General features: G+C 39.5%; 1 protein-coding gene across 1 annotated transcript in view; it reads left to right on the top strand.

Annotated features, from left to right (window-relative positions):
* LOC127618950 (uncharacterized) overlaps positions 1 to 23,821 on the top strand; it is a 435,826-nt gene that overhangs the window by 383,255 nt on the left and 28,750 nt on the right. The window contains 1 exon segment of the mRNA XM_052091655.1: positions 17,459 to 17,953. Within this exon segment, the coding sequence (XP_051947615.1) occupies positions 17,459 to 17,953 (495 nt within the window).

Raw genomic sequence — 23,821 nt, 5'->3', positions numbered from 1 at the left:
TGGAGAGAAACCTTACAAGTGCTCAAACTGGAAAAACATTGATGTACTTGGCAGACGCTTTTATCCAAAGTGACTTTCAGTGCACACAGTGGTGGTGGCTGTGGGAATCAAGCCGTCAACCTTCTGCTTACTATTTCTGTGCTTTAGCCCACTACGCGACCACCGCGCCACAAACCCTGAAAATACATGACCTCCCCCCCATCTGCTGGCAGGTCATCCCTGTCTACCTGGATGAGGGAGGGGACAAGGGGATGGAAACCAAAAAAGATTTGTCTCACACTTTGAAAAGACTTTCACTCAGCCAAGAATACAAAATATTTATGAGAGAATCCATACCGGAGAGAAACCATACCAATGCTCTTCATGTGGGAAGAATTTCAGCCAATTAAATAATCTACATACACATGGAAAGATTTGCCTAAGTAGTAGAGGTCTGCAGGTGTCTTAAAATTAAACCTGACCCGTACCCGAGATGTGTGGTCCGAGCCTTCCCAGCCCGAATGATACCGTTAGATTTTATGCCCCGACCCGAATCCGAAATTGCTTAATATCTAATCGAGATTGTGATCTTTGAAAGATTAATTGTTCAGCTCTATTGGCAGCTAATCTTGTACACCAACAGCTCTTATAAGGTTCCAGTATGGTGTCCTGCATCTGCAAAACCTCTTCCCCCATTTTAATGATTAGATAAATAATACAATATTTTGTTAAACTGATTATTTCAAGTGTATATTGAATTGCCTGCTGTGTGTTAACATACTTCTGATGTCATTATTAAAGCCAATCATTCATAATTTGAGGTTGTGTCTTGTGTCTGAATTGACTAAAGTTAGTGTTGGGCCTCAGGTACTCCAATTGGAGACAAAGGCAGGACTACATACAGTACAGTCATAAATCCTGACTTTGGCCTGTAGGAACACTCAAAGCCTGATAACACAAAACAAAGGGAGACCAAACAGACTACAGATCCCATCAAGCCTTGCTCACTTTACACCTATGTATGTAATTGTGAAGGATTGAACTCTCAACTCCTGTTAGATGAAATGCACAACAGAACACACCCTTCATCCATGACATCATCGAGAGTAAAATACCTCAGAGATTCTTCTAAGCTTTACTTCCAGTGACGGTATGCACCACGTGTAATTGCAGCCCTGCGTCTCCCAGGTGTAGCCTCGTTGCCCAAGGAAGTAACGTACATACCTGAACTTTGGCCATACAATCTCCATCTCGCTGGATGAGTCGAGATTTCTCTGTGTTCCAACGAGTACACTGACAGATCCGAAGGAGGCCGCTGAGCAATCCACGTCTCACCCTTTTTCCTGCAGAAATTAAGATGATTTCTCTTCCTTCAACCGAGTCGACTTCACCGATATGTCCGCCAACCCTCAGAGAATCAGCCGCCGTACTGCCCGCCAACAGAGCAAGGAAACGTCCTACCGTCATCACCCGAGCTTAACTGAGTCAAAGTGAAACGACAGAAGAAGCACACATTCTACCCGCGTCCTCACGCAACACAAGTAAAAGGTTTACGTCTGGGCAGAGATGGATTATAATAGTGTGTTATATTGTGTATCAAGTAGGGTTGCTGTGGTATACCGGTTTCATGGTATACCATGGTATGAAATTTGATGGTTTTCATACTATGTACATTTGCTTATCTATGGTATTGAGAAAAAAATGCAACCGGACGGAGAATCTCACCTGCGCATGCGCATCTAATTTCCTCCTCGACTGTCAGACTCGATAACTTGCGCAACACACACATGCAGTGCAGAAAATGTCAGAGAGAGGCGAGGGGGTCTGACATAAGTGAGTGTGTGTTAAAGTAGTGTTTCTCAACTGGTGGTCTATTTGGACTGGGTCGTGGACAGCAGGGAAAAAACAATGCCATGGTTCTCCCATTGAAGATATTTCGGCAGCCCCCCAAGTGATACCCTATTCAGGTCTGTAGATTTAATGATAATCTCGCAATCAGCTAAAGGCTTCTCATCTGCACTTTCGCACGAGTGTAACGATCATGATCTGCTCTTCTCTCTGGCACGTGCAACAACCGGGCTTCCTTCGATATCTCTGAGTGCAGACCTCAAAACTGATGTGACCAATTTAAATTCTAGTGAGACTGTGGAATAATTAATGCTTCTCAACAACTTCTCTGGGTGATGTAGCTTGCTGTGTCATCACAAAGCAAAGCTTCTCCTTGTTCAAAGGATGTGTTCTTTAGGAATGTGTTTTTTCTCTCTACTCTCACGTTTCACACGTAGCTCAAACATTTATGTCACCCCCATATAAGGTAAAGAACTATTTCATTGGTGGGGGTCCAGTGGAATGTGTTTTTTCTGGACCATATAACAGAATGACGAAGCAATAAACGTTGAAGAAGGATTTGATAGCATTGGTTCTCTGTGTCATTTCTTTCTTCCCTCAGCTGAGCCGTGATCGAGACGGGATTGCAGATCAACAAATAAATTAAATACATTGGATGACAAAATTATCTAACAGAGACTTTTCTAGTTTAAAGCGTTACGGAGGAAGTCAAGTCAAATCTCTCAAACAGAAGACACCCCTGACATGCTAAAAAGCACGAGGAGAAAAATTCAATATACATCATTATACATATACATCGATTTTTTCATGAGTAAAAGTAACTGTTATATTTTGACACAATTTTATAGTTTCATGTGAAATAATCTAAAGGTAGAATCTATTAGACCTCATTTTATATCAACAGTGGCATTTTTAGTTCAAGTTTCAAGATGCGTTTCATCTAGTATATTTAGTTTTTCATAAATAACATCATTTATTATTATTATTACTATTATTTAAGACTAGCTACACTGACTTAACCATGGCAACAAGGGGCCTTTCCTCCTGTGTAATATGTATGTTCAGTTTGAATTATGTTAGAAATTAGGAAACAAATGGGATAATAAAGGGCTCATATAAGTAAATATGCTCATACATTTTTAAAAGGGGGGGGAGAGAAAACGTCTTGTCGCTTTTGTTGACGTCAACAACAAAAATCATGTCACTTGATACATGTCCTTGTACTTGAAATCCATGAACAAAACTATGCAACATAAAAGGAAATGCGACCCAGGATATACAGGTGAAACTCGAAAAATTAGAATATCGTGCAAAAGTTCATTAATTTCAGTAATTCAACTTAAAAGGTGAAACTAATATATTATATAGACTCATTACAAGCAAAGTAAGATGTTTCAAGCCTTTATTTGATATAATTTTGATGATTATGGCTTACAGCTTATGAAAACCCCAAATTCAGAATCTCAGAAAATTAGAATATTGTGAAAAGGTTCAGTATTGTAGGCTCAAAGTGTCACACTCTAATCAGCTAAACACCTGCAAAGGGTTCCTGAGCCTTTAAATGGTCTCTCAGTCTGGTTCAGTTGAATTCACAATCATGGGGAAGACTGCTGACCTGACAGTTGTGCAGAAAACCATCATTGACACCCTCCACAAGGAGGGAAAGCCTCAAAAGGTAATTGCAAAAGAAGTTGGATGTTCTCAAAGTGCTGTATCAAAGCACATTAATAGAAAGTTAAGTGGAAGGGAAAAGTGTGGAAGAAAAAGGTGCACAAGCAGCAGGGATGACCGTAGCCTGGAGAGGATTGTCAGGAAAAGGCCATTCAAATGTGTGGGGGAGCTTCACAAGGAGTGGACTGAGGCTGGAGTTACTGCATCAAGAGCCACCACACACAGACGGGTCCTGGACATGGGCTTCAAATGTCAAACATCTTACCTGGGCTAAAGAAAAAAGAACTGGTCTGTTGCTCAGTGGTCCAAAGTCCTCTTTTCTGATGAGAGCAAATTTTGCATCTCATTTGGAAACCAAGGTCCCAGAGTCTGGAGGAAGAATGGAGAGGCACACAATCCAAGATGCTTGAAGTCCAGTGTGAAGTTTCCACAGTCTGTGTTGGTTTGGGGAGCCATGTCATCGGCTGGTGTTGGTCCACTGTGCTTTATTAAGTCCAGAGTCAACGCAGCCGTCTACCGGGACATTTTAGAGCACTTCATGCTTCCTTCAGCAGACAAGCTTTATGGAGATGCTGACTTCATTTTCCAGCAGGACTTGGCACCTGCCCACACTGCCAAAAGTACCAAAACCTGGTTCAATGACCATGGTATTACTGTGCTTGATTGGCCAGCAAACTCGCTTGACCTGAACCCCACAGAGAATCTATGGGGCATTGCCAAGAGAAAGATGAGAGACACAAGACCAAACAATGCAGAAGAGCTGAAGGCCGCTATTGAAGCATCTTGGTCTTCCATAACACCTCAGCAGTGCCACAGGCTGATAGCATCCATGCCACGCCGCATTGAGGCAGTAATTAATGCAAAAGGGGCCCAAACCAAGTACTGAGTACATATGCATGATTATACTTTTCAGAGGGCCGACATTTCTGTATTTAAAATCCTTTTTTTATTGATTTCATGTAAAATTCTAATTTTCTGAGATTCTGAATTTGGGGTTTTCATAAGCTGTAAGCCATAATCATCAAAATTATATCAAATAAAGGCTTGAAATATCTTACTTTGCTTGTAATGAGTCTATATAATATATTAGTTTCACCCTTTAAGTTGAATTACTGAAATTAATGAACTTTTGCACGATATTCACCTGTATTAAAAACGGGTTATGGTTTTTCTATGGTGGGTCGCCACTTGATTGACTCTTTTAAATGAATCATTTCAGGTAATCGACTCTTTTGAATGAATAAAATTGTCTTGCCACTTAATGGCACAATTGATTCAATTCACAGGTTACAGACTAGTTCGGTTGGCTCGCCATCAGAGGTGGGTAGAAACGCATTACATTTACTCTGTTACATTTACTTGAGTAACGTTTTGGGGGAAAATGTACTTTAAGAGTATGTCTAAAAATGGGTACTTTTTAGTCTCACTCAAGTAAATTTCTAATACATACTTCTTTACAATGTGTGGCGTTACTGTCATTACATTATTGGGTTTAATTTGAATTAATGTGTAATTTATTGAGAGATTATTGAATGGGACTTTTATGAGAGCGGAAGTTTACAGCTGAGCGTGATGAGACTGTCAAGGTGCAGAAACGTCAATAAATAAATAAATCTTCCTTCTGTTTGTAATTTTTAATACATACTGTGTGTTAATATAAAGAGTAAACAAGTTTGATCAAATAAAGAGTACATTTTAAAATGTATCTGTATGTTTTGTCTATATGTAATATTAATCAAGTAATGATTTGTCAAAAAGTAATTTACTACATTCAGAATCAAATAAAACATTGCAGGACCGGTTGCACCAGCTATACGTAAATTACGACTTAGCCTAGTTGTGATGTAAATGGGCACTTAGTCACAATTTATGCACTACTAAATATTTGAGTATTACACATTAAACTTGGGTAGGACATAACTCTACATATAAACTAAATATTTATAAAGGATTAACGATTGGAATAAAAAAGCAGACTGATATTTTATGGCATCAATGAGCTCATGTTTTACATGACAGGCATCAATCCTTTCGACATACAGTATGATGTTGATATTTACACTCGTTTACATTTGAGAGAGAAAAATAAAACTAACTTTTATGCTTGAAGCAGATCTAATGGTGCAGTTTTCAGGGTGTGTCGCCCGGTGTCAAGTGTCAACACATTCAAAATATATATATGATATTAAAATGAACAAATGTCTATTTTTCCAGCCTGTTGTATCAGTATTTATTTATCACCTCTTATTTATTTCAGATACAGTTCCTATATATTGTTATTTACACAGGGCAAATATACTATTTATCTAAATCTACTTTTATTCCGCTTCGTATTTTAATGGGGAAATAATTTTTGACAGCTGACAGATGTTTAAACATCTTGCATCTAACATCTAAACAGCAAGGTTTAAACATGTGACTACGCATTACTTTATTGAGAGCTTATGAACTACTTGTTAAGTCTTGTCTGGGCAAATACAGTGAGGGAAAAAAGTATATGATCCCCTGCTGATTTTGTACGTTTGCCCACTGAAAAACAAATAATCAATCTATAATTTTAATGGTTGGTTAATTTGAACAGTGAAAGACAGAATAACAACAAAAATCCAGAAAAACGCATGTCAAAAATTTTATAAATTGAATTGCATTTTGATGAGGGACATAAGTATTCGACTCTTCAATCAGAGATTTCTGGCTCCCAGGTGTCTTTTATACAGGTAACAAACTGAGATTAGGAGCACTCCCTTTAAGAGTGTGCTCCTAATCTCAGCTCGTTACCTGTATAAAAGACACCTGTTCACAGAAGCGGTCAATCAATCAGATTCCAAACTCTCCACCATGGCAAAGACCAAAGAGCTGTCCAAGGATGTCAGGGACAAGATTGTAGATCTACACAAGGCTGGAATGGGCTACAAGACCATCACCAAGCAGCTTGGTGAGAAGGTGACAATAGTTGGTGCGATTATTCGCAAATGGAAGAAACACAAAAGAACTGTCAATCTCCCTCGGTCTGGGGCTCCATGCAAGATCTCACCATGTGGAGTTGCAATGATCAAGAGAACGGTGAGGAATCAACCCAGAACTACACGGGAGGATCTTGTCAATGACCTCAAGGCAGTTGGGACCATAGTCACCAAGAAAAAATTGGTCACACACTACGCTGTGAAGGACTGAAATTCTGCAGTGCCTGCAAGGTCCACTTGCTCAAGAAAGCACATGTACAGGCCCGTCTGAAGTTTGCCAATGAACATCTGAATGATTCAGAGGAGAACTGGGTGAAAGTGTTGTGGTCAGATGAGACCAAAATCGAGCTCTTTGGCATCAACTCAACTCGCCGTGTTTGGAGGAGAAGGAATGCTGCCTATGACCCCAAGAACACCATCCCCACCGTCAAACATTGAGGTGGAAACATTATGCTTTGGGGGTGTTTTTCTGCTAAGGGGACAGGACAACTTCACTGCATCAAAGGGACGATGGACGGGGCCATGTATAGTCAAATCTTGGGTGAGAACCTCCTTCCCTCAGCCAGGGCATTGAAAATGGGTCATGGATGGGTATTCCAGCATGACAATGACCCAAAACACACGGTCAAGGCAACAAAGGAGCAATGGCGCCACCAGGGGGTGGCCGTGGCCACCCCTGGCCGACTCCTGGCCACCCCACTGGCCAGTATAAATTTTAGTAGCTTCAGTTATGCATTTCATCCCTAATGCACAGCCAGGCAGGCAAGCCGCTCTAGACCTTCGATCGCACACAGTAGCCAGTACTCCCCCGAACCCCGCCCCGCCGTCCATGCCGCTGATGCGTGCTCAGACAGCAACAGCTCAGCGCGTGCCCGTCGTCTCTGCTGTCGGTCAACAATTTCGAAAGAAGTTAAGAAAGAAGACGAAGAAGACTACCGGTAAGTAAATAAGTCAAAAATATTCTTTAGTAAAAGAAGACAGGGAATTATGTGTCGTGACATGTGCTTTTTAAGTGTGAAATGGTTACAGTATACTGTTACAGCAGCTTTTTGATGTGTCTTTGACACGTTTTGACAAGAGTTACCAGCTGGTGCATGTATATGTTATGTCAATTTTCAGACAATGAAGAGAAAGTCCACAGACATCTCTTCTTATTTTAAGAAGAAAAGTACAGAAGGAGGAGTGAAAGAGATAGCAGGGGAGCAACAGAGCCTTAGTAATAGTGAGGATGGAGGAGAGGAACAGACAGAGCAGCATGACAAGGATACACAGCCAGCATTAGTGACAGAACACAATGATGAGGAAAAACAGACAGCAGCAGCCCAGGGACAGTCAGCACCATTGGTCACAGAAGCGTGGCAGGACACGGCAAAAGCAGGTGTTAGATGTGTTCCTGGACCAACAGGTGAAGTTACGATCACGTGGCCCTAATAATGAAATTGATGGCTATCCTAGATAGTAACATCATCTGGAGAAATGTATGTTTTGTTTAGTGTGTTTCCATTAAATTACAAATCATGACATAATCACTTAAAGCTTTTTGATTCATGTTTATTAGTAGTTGAGTTTTATTAGTCTGAATAGAAATGCCTATAGGCCATTATTACAGCTATGATTGATAATTACGAGAGGGGCTTATTATTATTATTGTTATTATTATCATTATTATCATTATTATTTTAATATCAGAATAACTGATTTTGCCTCTTGTTTCATTATAGATATCTCCCAGTCAAGAGCAGAGCAGCCCAAGCAGCCACATCTGAAAATCTTCCTCGCGACCTATCAAGGGGACAGAAGACGATGCTTCTCTAAAGACTGGTACAACACACATAAATGGCTGGAATACTCTCAGAGTAAAGACTCTGCCTACTGTTATACCTGCCGGCACTTCAGTCTCCCTCCTCAGGTGATTCAGTATTTACATCTGAAGAGGGGTTCAAACATTGTAAAAAGGCAACCTTCAAAGATGGGGGACTTTTAAGTCATGCCAAATCTGAAGCACATACTAATGCAATGTTAGCATAGGCAGAGTATGAAAAATCCACTGCAAGCACATCTTCTCTCTCAGCCTCCTTAAATGCGGAATACAATAAATTAGTGAAGGAAAATAGAGAGTACGTTAAAGTTGTTGGAGAAACTCTGCTTCTCACAGCTACGCAGAACATAGCACAGAGAGCACATAAAGAATCAGAAGGTGAGAATAAAGGAAACTTTCTCGCTATTATGGAACTGCTAGCCAAACACAATCCCACAGTCAAAAGAAAAATGACATGTCAAAAAAATGCAACATATCTTGGGCATGACACACAAAATGAAATAATTGATTGTCTAGCTGAAATGGTCCATACTTCAGTAACTAGTGAAATTTCCCAAAGTGAGGCTTTCAGCATTTTGGTTGATGAGACTAAAGACCTAAGCAAAAAGAACAGATGTCCTTTGTAATAAGATACTATTACAATGGGTCAGTATGTGAGAGCTTCCTTGCCTTTGAGGCAGCACAGCCTTGATGCTGTAGCACTTTCACAGAAAATAATTCAAATTTTGCAGAAGCATGGTCTTGACTACAAAAAGCACCTTGTAGGGCAAGCATATGACGGAGCCTCAGTCATGAGCGGAAAAACACAGGTGTGCAAGCACGCATAAAATCAGAGGCCCCATTAGCTTTTTATGTGCACTGCAATGCGCATTGTTTAAATTTAGTATTAGTTGACAGTGTGACATGCATCCCTGAAGCTAATCGCTTTTTTCTCTTTGCAGAAACTGTATGTTTTTGTGTCAGGGTCATATGTGCACCAAAGATGGCTTGAGGTACAGAGGGAGATGTTTCAGGGGGCCCCAAGAGAGTTACAAAGACTGATAGAGACACGGTGGGCATGTAGGTATAATGCTTGCAAGACAGTGAGAGACAGACTGTCAGCCATCATACGTCTACTAAAAGAAATATCAGAAGAGCAAAATGGTGACAGAGCTGTAAAGGCTAGAGGTTTATTAGCCCAAATAGATCTCAAGTTTGTTAGCCTCCTTGTAACATTCACCAGTGTTCTTGGTGAGATAAAATATCTGTCAGATATTTTACAGTCCCCACAACTTGATTTGGGCACAGCTGTCACACTTGTTGACTCTCTTGTTGACACATTGGAGAGTTACAGAGAGGGCTCTCTCTTTAATGACATCTGGGACAATACTTTAACTCTTACTGAGCAATGCAACATCAGTGCCACACCTTCAGGCCGTCAGGTCAGACCAAGCTCTTTGCTTGAAGAGCATTACTTGTTCACTCCAATAGTTCAAAGACAAGAGAGCACAGAGAAAGAGTCCTTTCGGACAGGTTCATTCATTCCAGTTATTGATGTGCTTCTCTCTGAGGTGAAGAGAAGATTTTCTAAAGAAAATTGTGTCATAATGAAAGGGATACAGGCCTTGAATCCGTGCAGTGCCATATTTTGTGAGAAAGATGTAGTGTTTCCATTTGCCTCACAATACAACTGCAGTACTGAGGATCTACAATATGAGATCCCCAGCTTAAGCGCATTCTTGAGAGGAAGCAAAGTAGTGGTCAGGAAACACCAAAGGCATTAATAGAGCTCACTGTCTTTTTGGAGCCATTTAAGGAGGTCTTCCACCAAATGTTTAAACTGTGCAAAATTGCACTTGCACTCACGCCGTGAGCACTGCATCCTGTGAGCGCAGTTTTTCTAAGCTAAAGTTAATCAAAACTGCCTTGAGATGTACCATGACTGATGAGCGTTTAAGCAATTTGGGTGTGCTGAGTGTAGAATCAAGAAGGGCTAGGGCCATAAATCTTGATGACTTTGTGGATGTGTTTGCCAAAAAACATAGCAATAGGTGAATAAAGCTATTCTGAAGGCTGGTAATCAGAATCAGAGACTATTGATCCCTGTTGGGAAGTTCTTTTTGTAACAGTAATAATTATTTTTGTTTTACATTAAGCAAAGATATAAATGTTTCTTACACATACTGTATAGCCTGTAATCAGAATCAGACTATTGATCCCTGTTGGGAAAGTCCTGTTACATAAAGCAAAGATGTGATTGTTTCTGTCCTTGCTTTAATTTGTATCTGCTTTTCCCCAGTAACTGTTTTGTTTGCAATAAATGTACACCTTATGCCAAATATAATTGCAAAATAAAACAGAATTGTTGTGCAACTCAAAATGTTAACTGTACTGTAATTAGTCTATGCACATTATATCATTAGTAACCTTAAATATAACACAATAAACCAAAGTATATCAGTAGGAGTTTCCTTAAGTCTTTCTGATAGTTTTCTACAGGCCGGTTTACTACAACAGTAGAATAAAATTCTGAAATTATGGTTTATAGTTTTGGTGTGCCACCCCAAGATTTTAAGTGGCCCCATCTGGCCACCCCTATGAAAAAATTCTGGAGGCGCCACTGCAAAGGAGTGGCTTAAGATGAAGCACATTAAGGTCCTGGAGTGGCCTAGCCAGTCTACAGACCTTAATCCCATAGAAAATCTGTGAAGGGAGCTGAAGATTCGAGTTGCCAAACGTCAGCCTCAATGACGTGGAGAAGATCTGCAAAGAGGAGTGGGACAAAATCCCTGTTGAGATGTGTGCAAACCTGGTGGCCAACTACAAGAAACATCTGACCTCTGTGATTGCCAACAAGGGTTTTGCCACCAAGTACTAAGTCATGTTTTGCAGAGGGGGTCGAATAATTATTTCTCTCATTAAAATGCAATTCAATTTATAACATTTTTGATATGCATTTTTCTGGATGTTAAAATTACCATTAAAATTATAGATTGATCATTTGTTTGTCAGTGGGGAAATGTACAATATCAGCAGGGGATCAAATACTTTTTCCCCTCACTGTATACTATTTATCTAATCTACTTTTCAAGTCAAGTGGTTTTTATTACGCTTCATATTTTAATGGGGATCTCATTTATGACAGCTGACAGTTTGTCAAACAAGGTTTTGCATCTAACATCTAAACATACTTGTAAAGTCTTGTCTTAAGAACAGTTGGTGCAACCAAATTAAGCCCTGAATTAGTTACAAACTAACTAGCAGTTACTAATCCCTTAGTGTGATCTTTACGTGTGAAATTAAGTGAGACCTTATACACAGTTGGTGCAACCCTACCCAGACACACACATACTGAATATAATGAAAATATTGTGAATACGTTTTTTAGACCTTTTATCCCGCAGTCCAGTAGGTGGCGGCAAATCATAAAGAGCTGGTTTGCAAACCGCCAATGACTCCGTAGAAGAAGAAGAAGAAGAACTTATTTCGGTGTGGCGGGAATGCAACTATCGTGTGTTTGCCAAACGCCATAAAAAAAACAAAAGAAGAGGAATTTATTTTTCTGTTTTTCCTCTCTCTTTTGGATAGCAGCAGAACACGGGTATGATGGCGAAGCAACTTTTTGACAATATATATATATATATATGTATAATGTATTGTACTTTACTCTGCTGTGTGTAGTCTACACGTACGTATGTGAGAGAGAGAGAGAGAGAGAGAGAGAGAGAGAGAGAGAGAGAGATATGCAGATGACTGTTTGCACGTTTCAATGGAGAAATAATGAAAAAGCAACTAATGACGGATAAAAATAACCGTGTCGGAACCTTTACAACTCGTATCCATCCGAGTGACGGATCATTTGTTATTGGAGCACAAACTCTGACTGGCGACGCACAAAATTATTAATGGTCGACAATTTTACAGGAATATAATTTTAAGCGGTATATGTATGGATGAACTTAATCCTGGAATAGCGAATAAACAGTTACCAAATAAGGGGACAGCTTGGTCACATTTGTCTTTTATAGTTTTGGTCCGTTTTTAAATGTTGACTTGTGAAAGTGAACTGAACCAAGAAGAAAATGCAACATTAGCCTAGTTTCCATCCACCTTTTGCGCTATTTTGTTATTGACAAAGTGAAAATGCGAGAAAAAAAAATTTGCGACGTTTGCCGCCTTTTCCCGTTTCCATCCAAACGGACTTTTATCGATACAAATGGTGTGCGTGATGACGTCATGCCTAAAAAAATAACACTTTGTCGCATAAGTTTTGGTTTAGCGCAAAATAAATCTGAGGTGTCCCTAATTTTTTTCCTCTGAGGTTTGGGTAAAATGGGTAGATTATTGAGACAATGCATTGAAATGAGTCAGTTGTCATTTTAATTAACAAATAAAACCAATCAGAAGAGGAATTGGAATAAAAAATGAAAAGTTGCCCTTCTGATGAGTTTATCTGAAAGTTTATTTTAACATCATAATGCAAAAGTATATTTTATGAAGAAGCAGTAAATAGACCGAGGTAAAGAGGGTTAGATTGAAAAGATTTAAACATTACAAAAAGTGGCATTTTTTTCATGACTTTAAAAATCAGCACAGCTAAAACAATATTAAACTTACTAGTTTGTTTTTGGACGACTAGTGGGGCATCCTGTCCAATTTGTAGATTGTGTGTACTTGTAGGACTTCTGTCTGCTTGTTTACATCTGTGGTCTTCAGTCAGTCATTTAAATGATGCCAATCAACTGATTTAAGTCACTTTTCTTGATGGATATAAGTATGGTAGATCAAATTCCTGTGTTATATTTTGGAATTTGTTTGGTTATGCTTCATTTTAGAACCACCTCGTGCACAAGTGCTTTATACTTTTGCACGAATTCTGTTGCTTATATGAATTTAAACCATCAGCTTTGTACACAGCCAGGGTAAACTGCACCTTATCTTTGTGTTTGGAAGCATTTTGTGAATCAGATGCTGTTTTCTGTAGTCCTTCAAATAAACGCACTGCACCTGTGAGACGCAGATTCCCTGAGCTTGTCCCATCAGTCACTTGCTCGCGCTGCTGTTGTACAACACGCATGTGGCCGAACAAATATTTCACATAAGGCTGACATTTATGTGAATTTATAAAAGAGACCCCTGGGCAACGGCCCAATCAGCCCGGTGGTTAATCCGTACCTGCCAGTTCTCATTTTCTGCAAATAAATGCTCTAAATTACAATATTTGTATTTAGAATTTGGGAGAAATGTTATCAGTAATTTATAGAATAAAACAGACATTTTAATTTTACTGAAACAAATACCTATAAATGGTAAATACAGAGAAACTGATCCTTTTTGCTGTGATCTCTTAATTTTTTCCAAAGATGCTGGATGTTGATGATTTCATCACAGAAATCTCTCAGCTAAAGAAAGAGGTGACGTCACTGAAGACAAAACTGATGGAGAGAGACGACAGGTTACAGGTTAAACATTCATTTCATCCTTAAGTTGAGATTGTAAGCTTTCAAATGATGTGATATGATGAACGGTACAGATGTGATTGTGTTGTGTTTGTCAGGAGCTGGAAAAGGTTTCTTGTCAATCTTCAGTGTGTGTGACTGATGGGATCTCCACAGAATGTCAGGATTCAGTGTGGAGCGGCAGAGATCAGTCCACACCACAGCGACTGCTGGACAAACTCTCTGAACAGAGATCCAGAGACACACAGGACTCACAGCTCACTTTACTCTGTTCTACTGACGGTAATCAGGGTGATCAAACCTCCACAGAGTCTCTGACTTCTGTCTGTAACACTGGAGAACAGCAGATGCTGCAGACACCAGTGAATATTGAAGTGAAGCTGGAGGAGATAAAAGAAGAAAACACCGCAGAGGAACAACAGAGAGATAAAGATGATGATGATCAAACCTCCTCAGAGTCTCTGGCTTCTGTCTGTAAAGTTGAGGAACAGCAGATGCTGCAGATACCTGTGAAGATTGAAGTGAAGCTGGAGGAGATAAAAGAAGAAAACACCGCAGAGGAACAACAGAGAGATAAAGATGATGATGAAACCTCTACAGAGTCTCTGACTTCTGTCTGTAACGCTGGAGAACTGCAGATGCCAGTGAAGATGAAGATGTGTTCAGTGAAGCTGCTGGACTGCAGGAACCTGATGAAGATGAGAGGAGAATCCACAGCAGTGAAACAACAGAGCGATGATGATGATGATTTTATTCCTTTTGGTATGTTTCTTATTATTTTGTGTGATCCGTTCACAAGTGGATCTAGTTGCATTCAGATTTACATTTAAGCATTTGGCAGATGCTTTTATCCAAAGCAACTTACAGTGCACTTATTACAGGGACAATCCCCCATCAGAGCAACCTGGAGTTAAGTGCCTTGCTCAAGGACACAATGGTGGTGACTGTGGGGATCGAACCAACGACCTTCTGATTAACAGTTATGTGCTTTAGCACACTACACCACCACTACTCCAGATATCATTCAGATTTCAAAGGGGAAGTCTCTGATTTCAGGATGGAATACATCAGTCATTAATCAATTTAGTACAGCATGATTAAAAAGTGCAAAAACTTAAGAAAAAGAAAGTGTTAAAAACTGTTGCACTATGTCTTTTAATTAGGGGGCCAAGAACCAAAGGTGCTCTAATCCTAATGTTTTTGTACTGATTTCTGCCTTAAAAGTGTCTGTGCATCAAAAAACCATAAGTCCTAGAACTTATGGGGCTTTTCCACTGCCCGGTAAAACTCGACTCTGCTCGCTTTTTGGGTTTTCCACCATGGATAGTACCTGGTAATTTTTTTTTTAGTACCACCTCAGTCGAGATTCCAAGCGAGCCGAGCCGATACTAAATGTGACGTCAAAACCCTGCAGATCACTGATTGGTCAGAGAGAATCGTCACTACAAGTGTCACTGGATTTGCTACACGGGACATCAACCCGCTAGTTTTAAAGTTGGCTACAGCGATAGCAGTATCATTTGTGCACTCGACTTTTGAATTGTAAAAGGAAATGGCTGTGCACAAAACCATGCCGTGGTCAATAAACGAGGTGCAGACATTCCTCTCATTAGCGACAAATGAAACCACGCAAAACAAAAAAGTATTTCAGGAAGTGTCTCAGCTGTTGGCTACACACGGCTAGCCCCGGACCTACCAACAGTGTAGGGAAAAGTAAAAAAAAAAACAAACAAACCAAAAAAAACAAACGTGATTACAGACCCATCAAGGAAATGTAGAAGTGGTTCGACCAAATGGACTCTATCTAGACCAGCGAGCAATGGGAGGGAGAGTTCCTTGGACTAAGCCACGGCGTTGCTGGAGTCGATGACAGAGGATGGTACGTTAATATTCTGCTTGAAAGCTTCACTTTCTTTAGTTGACCAGCTACTGGAAAGCTTGCTTCTAAAACAACCAGGCCAATTTAACTGTTACACTCTTGTAAAATCACCATGCAACAACTGCTTTATGCAGCACAATGAGCTAGTAGCTAACAGCTAGTAGTCATGTTATTGTTTAAGGTCACATTTAATATGATGTCACGGAAGTAGAGGCGGCGCAACTATGACGATCAGCCTATAATCCCTCCCACGTTGAGGCGGCACTATAATGCAGTGGAAAAGCAAGTATAAGAAAAGTAAAGAGAGAGCATAGAGTCAAGTCAAACCTTAGCGTTCGGTGGAAAAATGCCAAAAATCTAAAAAAAAAAGCACAGACAATCATTGTAAAAGTAATCCATATGACTCCAGTGGTTAATTTAATCTCTTCTAAAGCGTTACAATAATTTGGTTGAGAAACTTATAAATATTTAAGTCCTTTTCACTATAATTGTTTAATTCCGGTCCAGGGGACTCCCATTTGGTTTCCCATTGAGATTTCTATTATAAATCCACATAAATGTCAGCCTTTTGTTTGGTTTCACCCATTGGTTCACGCGCTAAGATGTTAAAATGAAATCAAAACCAATGAAGCTTGTGAACACTTTCTCTTGTAAACTAATTGAGCTACACTTCCGGTTGTATCGCATCACTTCTCCCTTGAACATGCCAATGCAATTACGTTAGTAAATTCATTTAGGCGGAGGGATTTTAAGACTAGTCTTCCACTGGCCACAACATGATACACAGGGTGAAATACTCGCTCATTTCACTGACTTATGCTGCTGACCTGCTCTGTGAGACAGCTCCCCGTAAGTAGGAGAATAGGATGAGAAAAGCTGACTCTGGATTTGTGGCTCAGAGCAACGTACTACATCTATTGTGTACGCAGAGAAGACGTCTTAATTTCTAAAAAGATACAACATTTTTGTTTTATAATAAACATGTAGTTTGATTCATGAAACAAAAAGTTTTTATGACAATTTGGTAGCAATAAGAATCCATTCAAGTTGTATCAACTTGCACCTTTGAAGTTGTGGAGTCTGTACTCACCGTGGATCAACTCAAAACAAGCGTGCACTGAGAAAAATAATTTATTCATCAGACTATACTGGAAGCACTGTGTGTTTTGCGCTGTAGTTTCAACAGAGCTGGCTCATAAGAATCATTCATTTGTGTTCAACTTCATGTTGTCTTTCTGTGACTGAGGCTAATTCAATCTAAACCATAATCATGAAATGCAGTTACTTTATTAAATTGATGTAATATATCAAAAATATTATAAAAATGTACTTTTTGCACACGCTTGTTGTTTTCTGCTATTAAATTAGGGTTCAAATTTCTTTTTTCAACATTTGTCCCTCTTATTGTGTTTTAGACCTGATGAAGGTGAACGGGGATATTCAAGAGCTGAATGAAGTGGATGAGAAATTTCAGAAAGTTCATATTTTCAAAACTGCAGAAAATTATTTGAGTTGTTCAAAGACTAAAAAGAATTGCCCACCAAAAAAGTCTCGAAGAACTGCCAAAAATACTTTCACCTGCTCTCAGTGTGGAAAGAATTTTACATATAAAAGTCATCTTAATAGACACATGAGAGTTCACACAGAAGAGAGACCTTACACATGCCATCAGTGTGGAAAAAGTTTAACATCTGTAGGCCATTTTAAAGATCATCTCCACTGTCACTCTGGGGAAAGGCCATTTGAATGCGATCAGTGTGGTATAACATTTATTGTGGATACAAACTTAAGAAAACACCTGAAAACTCACACAAATGAGAAGCTTTACAAGTGCTCACACTGTGGAAAGAGTTTCACGAAGTCACAACACCTGAAAATACATGAGAGAATCCATACTGGAGAAAAACCTTACAAGTGCTCACACTGTGGAAAGAGTTTCACTCAGTCACATGACCTGAAAAGACATGAGAGAATTCACACTGGAGAGAAACCTTACATGTGCTCACACTGTGGAAAGAGTTTCACTCAGTCACATGACCTGAAAAGACATGAGAGAATTCACACTGGAGAGAAACCTTACAAGTGCTCACACTGTGGAAAGAGTTTCACTCAGTCACATGACCTGAAAAGACATGAGAGAATTCACACTGGAAAGAAACCTTACAAGTGCTTACCCTGTGGAAAGAGTTTCACTCACTCAACAAGCCTGAACACTGGAAAAACATTTATGCACTTGGCAGATGCTTTTATCCAAAGTGACTTACAGTGCACTTACTACAGGGACAATCCCCTGGAGCAATCTGGAGATAAGTGCCTTGCTCAAGGACTCAATCCTACGCCACCACCACCCAACAAAGCCTAAAAATACATGAGAGAATTTATAATGGAGAAAAACGTTTCCAATGCTCTTCACGTGGCAAGAGTTCCAGCCAATTAGGTAATCTAAATAAACATATAAAGAATTGCCCAATTAGTCTGTTATAGTAACTAATTTTCCATCCAAGGAATTTTTGCGAAATGTTTTTTAGCGCATTATAAAGTGATTAAAAGACAGGAGTTGTCGAGTCCTGGCTTGACAATATAAATAGAAGTTCAATAATATACTGAACCAAATAGACACAAACACACACAGGTGTCAGACAGCTGCCCTTAACACTCTCTCTGTCACACTGCCATCTCCTGTTGGCCTTCATCCCTCTCGAGGGCTTAATTAGCCTGATTAGTGGCCGGATGTGCAGAATCACGACCCGCCCTCTGCCCTGTCACATTCTTCCAACCTGTCACATTCCTCCTTCGTATTCTCAGGCCAGGGAGCACCCGGCATGACATCCCTGTCTACCTGGATGAGGAAGGGGACAAGGGGAAGAAAATTAACACACTTGAAAAGACTTTCACTCAAAAAAACAGAAAACCAGAAAATTCATGAGAATCCATACTGTAGAGAAACCATACCAATGCTCTTCATGTGGGAAGAGTTTCAGCCAATTAAGTAATCTACATACACATGGAAAGATTTGCCTAAGTAGTAGAGGTCTGCAGGGGTCTTAAAATTAAACCTGACCCGTACCCGAGACGTGTGGTCCGAGCCTTGCCAGCCCGAATGATACCGTCAGATTTTAAGCCCCGAATCCGAAATTGCTTATTATCTAATCGAGATTGTGATCTTTGAAAGATTAATTGTTCAGCTCTATTGGCAGCTAATCTTGCACACCAACAGCTCTTATAAGGTCCCAGTATGGTGTCTTGCATCTGCAAAACCTCTTCCCCCATTTTAATGATAAGATAAATAATACAATATTTTGTTAAACTGATTATTTCAAGTGTATATTGACTTGCCTGATGTGTGTTAACATACTTCTGATGTCATTATTAAAGCCAATCATTCTTAATTTGAGGTTGTGTCTAGTGTTTGAATTGACTAAAATTAGTGTTGGGCCTCATGTACTCCAATAGGAGACAAAGGCAGGACTACATACAGTACAGTCATAAATCCTGACATCAGCCTGTAGGAACACTCAAAGCCTGATAACACAAAACAAAGGGAGTCCAAACAGACTACAGATCCCATCAAGCCTTGCTCACTTTACACCTATGTATGTAATTGTGAAGGATTGAACTCTCAACTCCTGTTAGATGAAACACAACAGAACACACCCTTCAACCATGACATCATCGAGAGTAAAATACCTCAGAGATCCTTCTAAGCTTTGCTTCCAGTGACAGTATGCACCATGTGTAATTGCAGCCCTGCGAGCCCAGGTGTAGCCTCGTTGCCCAAGGAAGTAACGTACATACCTGAACTTTGGCCATACAATCTCCATCTTGCTGGTGTTCCAACGAGTACACTGACGGATCCAAAGGAAGCCGCTGAGCAATCCGCGTCTCACCCTTTTCCTGCAGAAATTAAGATGATTTCTCTTCCTTCAACCGAGTCGACTTCGCCGATATGTCCGCCAGCCCTCAGAGAATCAGCCGCCGTACCGCCCACCGACAGAGCAATGAAACGTCCTACCGTCATCACCCGAGCTTAACCGAGTCAAAGTCAAACGCCAGAAGAAGCACACATTCTACCCACGTCCTCACGCAACACAAGTAAAAGGTTTACGTCTGGGCAGAGATGGATTATAATAGTGTGTTATATTGTGTATCAAGTAGGGTTGCAGTGGTATACCGGTTTCACGGGGGGGTCTGACATAAGTGAGTGTGAGTCCCATTGAAGATATTTCGGCAGCCGCCCAAGTGATACCCTATTCAGGTCTGTAGATTTAATGATAATCTCGCAATCAGGTAAAGGATTCTCATCTGCACTTTCGCACGAGTGTAACGATCATGATCTGCTCTTCTCTCTGGCGCGTGCAACAACCGGGCTTCCTTCGATATCTCGGAGCGCAGACCTCAAAACTGATGTGACCAATTTAAATTCTAGTGAGACTTTTCTAGTTTAAAGCGTTACGGAGGAAGTCAAGTCAAATCTCTCAAACAGAAGACACCCCTGACATGCCAAACAGCACTGAGGAGGAAAATTCAATATACATCATTATACATATACATCGATTTTTCATGAGTAAAAGTAACTGTTATATTTTGACACAATTTTATAGTTTCATGTGAAATAAACTAAAGGTAGAATCTATTAGACCTCATTTTATATCAACAGTGGCATTTTTAGTTCAAGTTTCAAGATGTTTCATCTAGTATATTTAGTTTTTCATAAATAACATAATTTGTTATTATTATTTCTATTATTTAAGACTAGCTACACTGACCTAACCATGGCAACAAGGGGCCTTTCCTCCTGTGTAATATGTATGTTCTGTTTGAATTATGTTAGAAATTAGGAAACAAATGGGATAGTAAAGGGCTCATATAAGTAAATATGCTCGTACATTTTTAAAAGGGGGGGAGAGAAAACGTCTTGTCGCTTTTGTTGACGTCAACAACAAAAATCATGTCACTTGATACATGTCCTTGTACTTGAAAACCATGAACAAAACTATGCAACATAAAAGGAAATGCGACCCAGGATATATTAAAAACAGGTTATGGTTTTTATATGGTGAGTCGCCACTTGATTGACTCTTTTGAATGAATCATTTCAGGTAATCGACTCTTTTGAATTAATAAAATTGTCTTACCACTTAATGGCACAATTGATTCAATTCACAAGTTACAGACTAGTTCGGTTGGCTCGCCATCAGAGGTGGGTAGTAACGCGTTACATTTACTCTGTTACATTTACTTGAGTAACGTTTTGGGGAAAATGTACTTTAAGAGTTTGTCTAAAAGTGGGTACTTTTTACTCTCACTCAAGTAAATTTCTAATACATACTTCTTTACAATGTGTGGCGTTACTGTCATTACATTATTGGGTTTAATTTGAATTAATGTGTAATTTATTGAGAGATTATTGAATGGGACTTTTATGAGAGCGGAAGTTTACAGCTGCGCGTGATGAGACTGTCAAGGTGCAGAAACGTCAATAAATAAATAAATCTTCCTTCTGTTTGTCATTTTTAATATATACTGTGTGTTAATATAAAGAGTAAACAAGTTTGATCAAATAAAGAGTACATTTTAAAATGTATCTGTATGTTTTGTCTATATGTAATATTAATCAAGTAATGATTTGTCAAAAAGTAATTTACTACATTCAGAATCAAATAAAACATTGCAGGAGTGAAGGAAGCAGTGAACTCCCAGCTCATACGTCTTCCCCGTGGTGGATTGTGGGAAATTATCCGTCATCGAGTGTACTTGAAATGTACACTTGAAGTTAGAGTGCAATGTCGGTAAGAATGAGTGAACAATTTTAGGGAACGAATGGCTCACTCAGAATTCAGACACTCCTACAAAATAGCAAAAATTAGAAATAGTGCACTATATAGTGGATCTGACAAGAGCCCTTAATGGGATAGGTCACCCAAAAATTCCAATTCTCATTATTTACTCACCCTCATGCAACCCCAGATGTGAATGAATTTCTCAGCTCTGTAGGTCCATACAATGCAAGTGAATGAGTGGCAACATTTTAAAGCTAAACAAACAAACAAACATAAATCAGCATAAAAGTAATCCATAAGACTCTAGTGGTTAAATCAGTATCTTCAGAAGCGATGTGATAGGTGTGGATGAGAAACAGAGAAATCACTTTCACATTCTTCTTGTGTTTCACATTCTGCGAGGGGCGCCGGGAAAAATCACTCTCGAATTCGGTCAGCAGCAAATGTCCCCAGTGTGAAAATCACCTTAGATTGCAGTGCTTTCCAGATAAAAATATATAAAATGGACATCTCAGAGATGTACATGTGCTATCTGGGGATGGAATTTCTCACAAAAGAGAAAAGGACACTTCAGGAAGGTCTTTGTATTAATTGAGAAAACATGTTTGTGGATTTACAGTACTGTGCAGAACTTTTAGACACTTCAGTAAAATAATGTAGAGTAAACAATGTTGTCCACCTTGATCGTTTTTGACCGTGCCGCCCCTTCAGCTATGGTGCTGCCCGAGGCAACCACCTAATTCTCCTGTGACTAGTAACGGCCATGTATGTAAGCATCAAAAGGTTCAGTGACCATCCAATGTTGTATGGGACTGCACGGGACAGGGCGCTCCTTCTGCTGACATGAGACACATGTAGCATATTTGGGACAGTTTAGTTCTCTGTTCAGTGAAATTTAAAATACATTTCTCTGTTTATCTCATTAAAAATGAGTTGTGATGCTGTGAATAAGGTGTGTTGTCTGATGTCACTAATGTAACTGTAATAAGGTTTTGATAATTTAAGCACCAGGGGCCGGTTGCACCAGCTATACGTAAATTACGACTTAGCCTAGTTGTGACGTAAATGGGCACTTAGTCACAATTTATGCACTACTAAATATTTGAGTATTGCACATTAAACTCGGGTAGGACATAACTCTACATATAAACTAAATATTTATAAAAGATTAACGGTTGGAATAAAAAAGCAGACTGATATTTTATGGCATCATTGAGCTCATGTTTTACATGACATCAGTCCTTTCGACATACAGTATGATGTTGATATTTACACTCGTTTACATTTGAGAGAGAGAAAAATAAAACAAACTTTTATGCGTGAAGCAGATCTAATGGTGCAGTTTTCAGGGTGTGTCGCCGGTGTCAAGTGTCAACACATTCAAAATATATATATGATATTAAAATGAACAAGTGTCTATTTTTCCAGCCTGTTGTATCAGTATTTATTTATCACCTCTTATTTATTTCAGATACAGTTCCTATATATTGTTATTTACACAGGGCAAATATACTATTTATCTAAATCTACTTATGACCTACTAGTTAAGTCTTGTCTTAAGAACAGTTGGTGCAACGAAATTAAGCACCGACTTAGTTGCAAACTAACTAGCAGTTACTAATCCCTTAGTGTGAACTTTATGTACAGTTGGTGCAACCCTACCCAGATGCACACATACTGAATATAATGAAAAGATCGTGAATGAATACATATAATATTTGTTCCTTCCTTCGACCTTTTATCCCGCAGTCCAGTAGGTGGCGGTAAAGCATCAAGAGCTGTTTTGCAAACCGCCAATGACTCCGAAGAAGAAGAAGAACTTATTTCGGTGTGACAGCGGAAATGCACCTATCGTTTGTTTGCCAACCGCCATAAAAAAACAAAAGAAGAAGAGGAATTTATTTTTCGATGTGTTTTTTTCTCTCTTTTGGATAGCAGCAGAACACGGGTATGATGGCGTTAGCAACTTTTTGACAATATATATATTTATAATGTGCTGTGTATGTATGAGAGAGAGAGAGAGAGAGAGAGAGAGAGAGAGAGAGAGAGAGAGAGAGAGAGAGAGAGAGAGAGAGAGAGAGAGAGATGCCTGTTGCAATGGAGAAATAATGAAAAAGCAACTAATGACGGATAACAATAACCATGTCGGAACCTTTACAACTCGTATCCATCCGAGTGACGGAACATTTGTTTTTGGAGCACAAACTCTGACTGGCGACGCTCAAAAATGCTCTTGATCCTGGAATAGCGAACAAACATAGTGACCAATTATGGGACAGCTTGCTCACATTTGTCTTTTATTGACATAGTTTTGGTCCGTTTTTAAATGTTGACTTCTGAAAGTGAACTGAACCAAGAAGAAAATGCAACATTAACCTAGTCTTTTGCGCGACGTTTGCCGCCTTTTGCCAATTTCCATTCAAACGGACTTTTATCGATACAGA

This window comes from Xyrauchen texanus, chromosome 25 (assembly GCF_025860055.1).
Source record: "Xyrauchen texanus isolate HMW12.3.18 chromosome 25, RBS_HiC_50CHRs, whole genome shotgun sequence".
In the NCBI taxonomy this organism is placed as follows: domain Eukaryota; kingdom Metazoa; phylum Chordata; class Actinopteri; order Cypriniformes; family Catostomidae; genus Xyrauchen; species Xyrauchen texanus.
The sequence above is the reverse complement of the archived record's forward strand: the minus strand, read 5'-3'. Positions and strand labels throughout refer to the sequence as shown.